This window comes from Urtica dioica, chromosome 8, assembly GCF_054948205.1.
Source record: "Urtica dioica subsp. dioica isolate 48M chromosome 8, U.dioica_male_clone48M_v1_H2, whole genome shotgun sequence".
Lineage (NCBI taxonomy): Eukaryota > Viridiplantae > Streptophyta > Magnoliopsida > Rosales > Urticaceae > Urtica > Urtica dioica.
The window spans coordinates 39,823,715-39,835,056 of record NC_142763.1 but is presented as its reverse complement, the minus strand read 5'-3'; the positions used below and the strand labels follow the sequence as shown (position 1 = coordinate 39,835,056).

Genomic DNA, 11,342 nt, shown 5'->3' with positions numbered 1-11,342 from the left:
TTCCACGAGAATGTGGATAAATTTGCCGAGAACTGTGCAATGACACAGAATCAAATAGATTTGTTCAAGGAATCTTGTTTTGGACGCTTTCTGTCCTTGCCAACAATCACCCGGTCTTCAAAACTAATTAGCAATCTGATGTTGAGAACCGGGTACTACGAAGGACAACCCCAATCGGCGGACAAGCTACTTATCGAGCTTGGCGGAACTCCTAGGGAGTTCACGAAGCAGCATTACTCAGATATAATGGGGTTGAAGTTGGCCGAGGATTACAACTTCAAGGAGATGGAGTACACTGACGTAATTGAAAAAGGCCTCTTCGACGAGACTTTCCAAAAATGGGCACTTGCCTCTAGAGGAAATATCTCCGCTTTCATTGAGCCGAGCAAGGAATGGGGCGACGTAAAGCGGACTCGCTTCCTACTTCTCCATTTCTTATACAACGTGCTTCTCTCTGGCCAACCGGTCAGTCCATTGCCGACTTCGTCATACATAAAGATGGTAGATGATCCCGACGCATTCAACAACTTTCCGTGGGGCAACGTAGCATGGGACTACTTCATGTCCGGGGTGAGGTCATTCGTGACGAAGGCGAAGACGAAGCGAGGGACGAAGTCGAAGCCGCATCTCCCTGGGTTCTTACATCCTCTGCAGGTTTGGGCGTACGAATGCATCCCGAGACTTCAAGAGCGAGGTTTCTGCACGGTCTTCAATGCTTCTGCGGATCCCTTGTTGTTGAAGTGGTCCTCGAACTCCAAAGTGACCGAGGGGGGTATCCAAAGAATTGGGCTCGACGATGTCGAATTCAGAGATCTTGGCAGCGAGAAGGCTGGTGACGAGGAGCCCAAGTCTCCAAACCTTCGCGAGACTTTGTTATGCCGCCTGCCTCGAAGAAGACAAAGTCGGGTGACACAAAAACTGAAGTACATAATTCGAAATTAACTTTTAGTGACATGTTTAGACGGTAGTGACATGTTGAGTGAAAGATTTTGCGACTGATTTTTCAGGAGCGATTGACCAACCTAGAGAATGAGGTCGGTCATCTACGAGTAGACCTGGAGGAGATCCGAAAACACATAGGTTCGCTTGCGCATGACCTAAAGCACGTGTTGGAGGATCTTGACATGCGGTCGGCAAAGAAGGCGGCGAAGGACAAGATTTTGGAGGAGGTAGCAGAGAAAGAGTCTGAGGAGAGGAGGAACAGAGAACAGACTGAGAGAGAAAATATCGACCATGGTGACGGAGGGCGACGAGCAGGTGAAAGTGAAGCCTGTGAGAAGGAAAAAGAGAAAGAAGAAGAAGAAGAAGAAGAAGAAGAAGAAGAGGGAAAGAAAGTTGACGAAGAAGAAGAAGAAGAAGAAGAAGAAGAAGAAGAAGAAGAAGAAGAAGAAGAAGAAGAAGAAGAAGAAAAGAATGAGGAGAACGAGACCCTCGTCGGTGACAAAGACTCTCTCACCGGTGAAAAACAGGTTGTCACTGGTGACGAAGAGGCTGTCATCGGTGAGAAAAATGCTGTCAGTAGTGACCCAACCGATGTCACTACCGATAAAGAAGAAGATACAGGAAAGGAGAAAGATGGAGATGGGAAGAAAAAGAAAAAAGAAGACCGGGATTGCAAAGAAGAAGACAAAAAAAAGGACGACGATGCTGATGATGATGACGATGACGGAGATGAGGCTAAGCAGGCAAAGCAAAGAAGTGTAGACTCTGCTACTGGTGATGCGCTTGAAGGTGATGCAGAAGAAGAAGAAGCGCAACCCGTCCCAGCAGCTGTCGGTGGATGTACTGATGCTGCATCTCCAGCCGAACCAGCCTCATCGTCATATTCAACCCAAGTGGATTCGGATTCGTCTGCGTCTTCAGGCATTGACGCGGATGCTGAAAATTCAGATTCTTGCACACAAGTCACCCCTAGCCAGACTTCTTACTCCCCAAGAGCAGCGGCACTTTGAGACTTACATGTCCAGTGCGTATGATTCGTCGAAGACATCTCGGAGTGAAGGAGCGTCAGAGATAATTAACATTCCAGACTCTCCGGTAAATTACTTAATTCCGGCAATAATATAGGGAATAATATATAGAGATTTACATCGCATGCCTATAGTGACGTCTAAGAGGTTTACTGACATGTTTAGTATGTAGTGACATAATTCGGTTTTAGTGACATGTTCTGAAGTTAGTGACCCGAATCTACGATAGGGACATGTTAGAGCATTAGTGACATCTTTCTTGTTTATTGAAATGTACTTCAGTTATTGACATGTTTATGCGTTTGTGACATTCGCTGAATGGAAATTTTAATCTTACAGGAGAAGAAGAGGGTTAGGAGAAGTCCATTGACATGTTTAGTATGTAGTGACATAATTCGCCTTTAGTGACATTTTCTGAATCTAATGATCTAAGTCTGCCTTAGTGACTTGTTCTGAAGTTAGTGACCCGAATCTACGTTAGGGACATGTTAGAGCATTAGTGACATCGTTCTTGTTTATTGAAATGTACTTCAGTTATTGACATGTTTATGCGTTTGTGACATTCGCTGAATGGAAATATAAATTTTAATCTTACAGGAGAAGAAGAGGGTTAGGAGAAGTCCACAAGCATACACTCCCACAGTGCCGAAGGTCTACGCTAAATTCACCATCGGAGTAAGGAAGCCAGCAAAGCATCCGCTCTCGGAGCCTAAGGCAACGCCGTCGGATGTTGATGTGGAGGACATGGCAACGTGGTTGAAAAAAGGGTTGAAGAGGTAACATATACATCATAATTTTTGCATAATTTAAGTACTGGATTGCTGCTACAATAACTATGTAAGAAAAAAGGTCCAAGCATGATGTTGGGTACGCCGCCATCCACGAGAAGCTGCACAGGAGGTTCAATTAGCGGGTGTTTGATACAGGTTCGAAGACTTGGTTCTACCAGCTCTGGACCCCGGTTAAGTGGTTGTCTGGAGATGTAAGTGCATGTTTTTTTAACGTAAATATTAGGGAAGTCACATGTATATGTAAAAATTTGTGACATGTAAATATGTTGTTTCAGCACTTGGATGTGGCCTTCTATTACCTCCGAAAGAAAGGTTTTGTCAGGGGTATCACGCATCCATACACGACCACGAACTCGTTTTTTAGCGTCCAGCTTGGTATGGTTCATGCAGAATGGAGTAAACACGAGGACAAATAAACTTATGACTGGACCAGGAAATGCGGTGTCGTAACTACAATTGTTTCACCGAAACACAACAAAGATGCATTGCTGCCCTGGATCAAGGCTCAGACGGTTTACATTCCGGTGAACGTCAACAACAACCACTGGCTCCTAGTCGTAGTTTCCGTCCCCGAAAGAACCCTCACCATTTATGACTCTCTACGGTGTGATACAGAGTACGTGCATCCGGTGATTTCTAAAATGGCTGAACTGATCCCCGTCATCATGTGCAAACGAGTGTATGATGGTCGTTCTAAAGTGTATCCCAGCTCCACACCATTCCAGGTCGTTCACGCGGGTTACATGCCACAACAATTTAACGGGTAATTTTTCGAAACATAAACAATTCAAAATTTGACTTAAATAGTAACCTGTGTGTTTGTTTGCAGTGGTGATTGTGGCATGTTTGCCTTTAAAACAGCAGAATTTCTTGCACACGGCTTGCCTGTGACTGAATTGCATCAAGAAGATATGACAATGTACAGGAAAAAGCTGTGTATGGAACTTTTCAGGCATGGTGCAATCAAAGCCGCGAACAATTGCGAGTCCGAGGTCGATGAATGACTACCGGTGACTAGTACGATGGAGTTGGAATTGTTTTTCTTTTTTCATTTTGGTTTTCTTCTTTCATATGGAATTGTATTGGTTTTCTTATATCGGTTTTTAGAACATGTTGTTATCAGTACTTACCAGAAAACGTCAGTAGTTACATCTGGATTAATTCAATCATGTCACGAGTTACAACGGTTGATTGTAACATGTCTCTAGTTACATCGGAGTTTATTATAATTACTAACTAGTTACATCTGGATTGAGTCTAACATGTCACTAAATTACAGGGAAGTGTAGACATTAACATGTCAGTAATGACATCTCCAACTTGAACATGACAGTAATTACACAAAGACGTAGTGACATTATGATGTCACTAATAACACATAAATACAGATGATAAAAAAGCATTCATTACAGATAAGTAGTGAAAAATAGTTACGTACATATTCATGAGATATTGAGAATATCGGGCTTATCGCCAAACAATTCTCGCGAAATGGCAGAGTTTTGAACAAAAACTATCTCTCCCGTAGTTGGTACTTTCAGAAGAGCTCCGGTGGCTTTCAAATTAGTCTCCCAGTTATGGCCTAGCAATTCTCGAAGCACGATTTCCCCAATTAAAATTGGCTTCCCACTCGAACGGTTAACCACTAAATCTATTAAGCCTTCGTTGTTGTGGTCGAGATTTTTGGGGGAAGTTAATGGTGGAATGAGAGCTTTTTCTTCAGGTTCCATTTTGGGAGTAAGATATTTTTTTTTGTTTGTTTTCTTTTATTGGGTTTTCTTCTTCTTCTTCTTCTTCTTTCATTTTTGAAGTTAGTACCGAACAACAAAATCCGAGATATTAAATTCCACCAACTCCAACTACTTGGATTAAATGCCAACAATAAACTTAAATTTCACTTAATTTATTCTACCTACCACCTTCAATGTAAAAAGCGGGACAACTTGTAACTAAATGTTTTTCATGTCACTACTCGTGTTACAAACACGTCACAATGACTAGAAACATGTCACATTACAGATAACTACTAGTGACATTTTATAGACATCAGGTGTTATCATTAGTGACACATTTTAGCATCTATATTGACTTGATTATAGAAATAGTGACATTTAAACGAGAATAATTAATTGATTACATAGTACACGCTACAAACGAACAGTACAGATAACTACGTCCAGTTATTTCATGGCTCCTTTGGGAGAACCACACTCTCCTCACTCTTAGGCTCGGACACAATAGCTCCAATTGCTTTCAAATATGCGTACCAGTTTTCGCCGAAAGTCTCTTTCAAGTAGGATTCCACAATCAAACGGGGTGAGAGTTCATTACTAGGGGACTGGAGGTCCGAGCTAGAAGTAGCCTCTTCGGGGTTACCCTTCTTTTTCTCTTCATTAGCATCCATTGGACGTTCCATCTTTAGGTAGTGCGTATTGTGGATTAATACTGATTCTTACTGGTATTTATTTACATAGGCACTAATTTTAGTGACTATTTAATTCCCCCATTTAGTGACTATTTAATTCCCCCACTTAGTGACTATTTAATTCCCCCATAAACATGAGTTGTTAGAATTTAAAGTTCTCATGTAAAATTTCACCAACTACAAGTACTTGGATTAAATGCCAACAATATACTTAAATTTCACTAAATTTATTCTACCTACTGACTTGTCACTAAATGTTTTCATGTCACTACGCACACGTCACTATGGATAGAATCATGTCAGTAAAAACATGTCAACACGTTAAGTTGATATCCTTAGTAATATATGTTCGTCTGTACTGACACCTTTGTCGCTAGTGTTTAGTGACTATTTAATCCCCCCATTTAGTGACTATTTAATTCCCCATTTAGTGACTATTTAATTCCCCATTAAACATGAGTAGTTAGAATTTAAAGCTCTCATGTAAAATTTCACCAACTACAAGTACTTGGATTAAATGCCAACAATATACTTAAATTTCACTTAATTTATTCTACCTACTGACTTGTCACTAAATGTTTTCATGTCACTATGCATGTTACAAACACGTCACTATGGATAGAATCATGTCACTAAAAACATGTCAACACGTTAAGTTGATATCCTTAGTAATATATGTTCGTCTGTACTGACACCTTTGTCGCTAGTGTTTAGTGACTATTTAATTCCCCCATTTAGTGACTATTTAATTCCCCCATAAACATGAGTTGTTAGAATTTAAAGCTGTCATGTAAAATTTCACCAACTACAAGTACTTGGATTAAATGCCAACAATATACTTAAATTTCACTTAATTTATTCTACCTACTGACTTGTCACTAAATGTTTTCATGTCACTACGTATGTTACAAACACGTCACTATGGATAGAATCATGTCACTAAAAACATGTCAACACGTTAAGTTGATATCCTTAGTAATATATGTTCGTCTGTACTGACACCTTTGTCGCTAGTGTTGAGACTATTTAAGTATGTCAGTAAGTGTCAACAGACGTTCCTAAATTGGATTAAATTTTGTACCAACCACAAAATCCGAGATATTAAATTCTATCATCTCAAAGTACTTGGATAAAATGTCAACAATATACTTAAATTTCACTTGATTAATTCCACCTACCAACTTAAATGTAGGCAACGGGACAACTTCTCACTTAATGTTTTTCATGTCACTACTACTGTCACGAACACGTTACTATGGCTAGAAACATGTCACTAAAATAACTTACAAATCACTAATTAATACATAAAAACTTGCATGGAAGGAAAGGAAAGGAAAACAAAAGTACGTAGTACACATAAATTAACAGAAAATATCATTTCTTGTTAATCCTCCTGTTGTAGAGGATATTCGCTCTATGCCTTTTCAACATAAACACTATTTTTCCACTGGGCACGACTTCCATAAAATCTCCCTTTTGCTTCAAGACGTCCTCCCAGTCATCTCCATAAACTTCTTTCAACACGGATTCGACACAGTGAATTGGACCTGTTCCACTATCATCATAAGTATCCACATACCATTTGTATTCAGCCTCACTGATTTGATAGTCGGTGAGTTTTGCCTCAGGGAGTTCCACGTCGGTGTGTTTCTCGTCGTCAACCTTCGAACCGCTTGCCTTGTTGATATCCATTGATGTGTGAAAGCGTTTACACAATCCTTGCACGTCCTTTTAAACATAAACAATATTTCATGGGAATTTATTAATTGCTATCTACCGAAATTATGACCACTTAAATGTCCTCTAATGTGATAAATACAATACAACCACCACAACTACCCAAACAAATTAATTGAGGGAATTGGTTGGTTGGCTGGTAGGTTGGTTGGTCGACATCAAGATGTCACTACAGACGCAAATAGGTCACTATGGACATAAACATTTCACTACAGACATCAACATGTCAGTAAAGTACATATAGGTACTCACTTATAGACGCAGACATGTAGTTTCCTATCTATAATATTAAATGCCGCCAACCACTACGAAGTTGTAAATGCCACCAACCACTACAAAGTTGTAAATGCCACCAACCAACAAAATTTTTATTAAATTCCAAAAAGTTAAAAAAGCCAAAAAATTTCAAGGCCTATATGAGCCAATAAAAACCCCAAAGCTAGTGACAAGGGTGTCACTAGCGACGAAAAGAAGTCACTATGGACATAAACATGTCATTAATGACATCCTCATGTCACTACAACCGCAAATAACTAGTCACTTATAGATGCAGAAATGTAGTTACCTACCCATAATATTAAATGCCGTCAACCACTACAAAGTTGTATTGCTACCAACCAACAATGTCACTACAAATCAAATCAATGTAATATGTCACTAATGATATTATTGAACGCGTAAATGAGTCGCTAAAAGTCCCAACAACAATAGCGACATGTGTGTCACTACAGACGCAGACATGTCACTATGGACATCAACTTGCTTACAAATTATGGTGATAAATATGTCTGAGGAAAAACTAATAAATTGAATAATCAATGTCTTGATTCAACGATATGGGATTGAGTTTCATAATGCACGCCGGACTTTCAATGGGATCGGGTTTCGACATGTGGCACGATTGTGTCCTACTCCACGACACCGACTACATTTTCTTCCAGTAGCCACGTCCCCTTCCCCTTGAGATGGAGTCCGGGTCTTCTTAGGTCTGCCAGCCTGTCGCTTGTAACATCTTGGTGCTTCAACAATGATTTGCTTCACTTCTTCCGGGATTTTCCATGTCTCTTTGTTGCCGTATGGATGAATTACACCTGCGTAAGCAGATGCCCAGTTTTCTGCTGTATAGTATGTCGAAATATAATCTTCAACAACGAAATTTCGATGCCGACAAGCTGCAATCCCATGAGGGCATATGAAATTGTCAACTTGAAACACACGACATGTGCATGTCTTGTGGTATAAGTTGACAGCCCATGCTTTTCCAAATTTGTCAATGACCTCGAATTCGTACACAGAGGATGGATTTACCTGTACAAACAACGAATTTGATAGCCTGTCACTAACCTTGTCAATAGTGGAGTAGGCAGCATGTCACTACAAAATGTAACATGTCACTAAAAAGGTCGCATGTCACTAATAAGGTAACACGTCACTACAAAGGTAACATGTCATTAAAGTCCATCATGTAACTAAATAAAATACTTATATCAAAGACTAACGACATGTGGTTTACTGAATTAGTACCTGCATTCCAGAAGCTTCCGCGATGTAACCGACTAATTTGAGGTGTGCCTTAACAGAAAGATGCGTTACGGTTTTAGTGGCATGTTGCCTCCGTTCAAAAAACCATTTTGTCATTCTCTCCCTCAAGAAATCGACGATCTTCGATATCGGGAACTCCCTAGCTTTAAGAAGTACTGCGTTAAGAGACTCGGCATTGTTCGATGTCATAATAGAGTACCTTTTGTCGCTGAAATGAGAGCGCGCCCACTTGGCCGGACCGACATCTAGAAGATAGGCTCGGATTGCTGGGTTCTCCTCATCGAGCATAACCATAAACTTTTCCCACTCAACGACCGTGTACGCATTTGCAGCACCGAAAAATTTCCACTTCGCTTGTTTCGTCAATTCTTTAAACTTATTTCTCACATTTTGCAGTAGATGGAACATGCAGTATCCGTGCTCCGAGTGAGTAAATACCTTTTCGACGGCGCATTTTATTCCTTTGTTCCTGTCGGACACGATGACTTGATGTTCCCTCTCCCCGATCGCCTCTCTTAACTTCGTCAAGAAGTAAACCCACCCAGATGTGGTCTCCGAATCTCCAACACCGAATGCTAGGGGGAAGATCTACTCGTTTGCGTCCATCGCGCAGGCCGAAAAGAGAGTACCTTTAAAATAATTCTTCAAAAACGTATCGTCAACGATAATGACAGGACGACACCACTTCCATCCTCGTTTCTATGCGCTAAGAGACATGAAATAGTTTTTGAAATACCGGCCTCGTACAGTGGTCACAATGTCGAGGGAAGAACCTGAATTAGTTTGCTCTATCATGAACTTCAAAGAAGGTAAATTAGCGAAAGATTCTTTGTCGGTGCCGTATAACAACTCTAACGCCTTCTCTTTGCTTCTCCAAGCTTTTTTATACTTCACGTCCACCCCATAATTCTTCTGCATGTCAGCCATGATGTCTCTCGGCCTATACGGAGACAATGTGGGATCTCTGTATTTGTCCTTCATAAAACTCCCTATCAAAGTACAGGTGGCATGAGGGTGCGTTCCATTTCTGAACTCCGTCGAACATGTATGAACAGAGTCGAATATGAAAAGATCAGATGTTATGACATATGTCAACGGCTAAATCGATAAATACGTCACTACTTACTTCTTAAGCCATTTTGCATATAACTAAACTTGTCCCTACTGACTACATACTTCATACATACAGATAAATAAAAATAATCATAAAAAAAACCAAGTTTGTAAGTGGCAGAATTAATCACCTCCGAATCTGAAATATGCTCGTGTTCCTCATCCTAACTGCCCGAACAGCCCAAGTGCACGTAGGATCGCGGCAAACCACATGGATATACGTTCTAGTAGAGCCTCTGGTCTTGTAACTGAAATGATTTTGAATCGCAAACAAGCTCAAATGCATTTGCAATGCTTTTTTGTTCGCGTACATTCCTCCTTTATAAACAGTTGTCGGGGAATCGATATCAACCACTTCGACGAATCCTTCATCCATACTCGTTGTCAACCCATGCGCTTCAGAAGACGCACTGGTCACCAGAATAAATGCTCTCACCCGATTCATCACCTTCATCGCTGCCGCGCTCATTACCCATCTCATGTAAGGCTGGAGTGGAGTCTTCTAGGAGTTGGTCTTCTCGAGGCGGTTCGACTGCAACTCGTTCTTGTGGAGGTGGGACTTCTGCTCCTCTGTCTTGTGGAGTTGGGAGTTCTGCAGGTTCAGCTTTTGCACAACCACTCTCGACTGTGTTCGGAGTTGAACCCACACGCGCAGTGTCATTTTCTTCGCCCAAAGGTAAAATATCCAAAACCAGGGAGAATTTCCTTGTATCCGATTTCTGTTTCCGAATGTGCAAATAACAAGCCAAACTCATGTCAGAGTCAATCGTTACAGGTTTTACCGCTCCTTCAGTTTCGTATTTAACATTCAACCTATGTATTTCTGGATTCAACTTCCCCTCTGAACCCACAAACAATAATTTCATAAAATCTTCGTAGTTTATCGTCGGCGGTATGAGCAATGCATGTGTAACACCGGCTTGGTAATAGTCGTCTCTGAGCCATACACCGCTATGCTTGACGAACGTAAAAATATCTCCTTTCATAACTGCACATCAAAAATCTGAAACACGACATGTCACTAAACGAATACATGCAGATTTCACTAATTAGGTAACATGTCCCTAAGTCTTCAAATCATTGACTCAAGTATATAGCACTATTCAAATAACAATGTCACTGCATCTTCAAATAGTTTCTTGTACATGTCACTAATAAACTTACATGTCATTACATCTTCAAATAATTCCCTCTTGTACATGTTACTAATATATACTGATGTCACTAATCAATAAACATGTCACTAAACCTAAAACAATTAACTACTGGTACATGACAATGTCACTAATCAAGAAACATGTCAATAAACTAAAAACAAGTAACTACATGTACATGTCACTAATATACTATGATTTCACTAATCACCTACCCCGACACACTAACATGTCACTAATAAAGAAACACACAAAATCAATTATACGTGTCGTTCACCATAAATCTGCTACACACCTCATCACTGGACTGCGCCCTCGACGGACCTGGTCAATTATACGCCACGACTCGAAGTTTGCAGATCCTCGACCTAGGGGAACAGAGGTTTGCAGATTCAGAGGATACGACGACGGACCTGTTATGGCAGCGATGACTCCGGTCGAGAAGGGAACCTGGAGTGAGAGAGAGAGAGAGAGAGATCCACAACAACGATGATTCCGAGAGGAAGAGAGGTGATTACGTGGACTGACGGAAAAATCGAACACTCGGAGCGAGAAGGGAAGCTGGGCTGGACTGCGAGAGAAAGAGATCCACCACCGAGACGTGATTCCG

General features: G+C 40.8%; 1 protein-coding gene across 1 annotated transcript; it reads right to left on the bottom strand.

Annotated features, from left to right (window-relative positions):
• Positions 1-7,772: 7,772 nt before the first annotated feature.
• LOC149389776 (uncharacterized) lies at positions 7,773-9,954 on the bottom strand. Its single transcript, XM_089622718.1, has 5 exons — positions 9,710-9,954; positions 9,213-9,492; positions 8,448-8,984; positions 8,141-8,231; positions 7,773-8,041 (listed from the first exon to the last, which is right to left on the bottom strand). Exons 1-5 carry the CDS (start codon positions 9,952-9,954, stop codon positions 7,773-7,775), a joined length of 1,422 nt encoding a protein of 473 aa, XP_089478844.1.
• Between the last annotated feature and the right edge of the window lie 1,388 nt (positions 9,955-11,342).

Coding starts and splice junctions, on each gene's coding strand:
- LOC149389776 (XM_089622718.1), bottom strand. CDS start 9,954: ATGGATGAAGGATTCGTCGAAGTGGTTGATATCGATTCCCCGACAACT. Junction 9,493..9,709: donor AGCATATTTCAGATTCGGAG/GTGATTAATTCT, acceptor GACGGAGTTCAG/AAATGGAACGCACCCTCATG. Junction 8,232..8,447: donor CGGAAGCTTCTGGAATGCAG/GTACTAATTCAG, acceptor TTGTTTGTACAG/GTAAATCCATCCTCTGTGTA.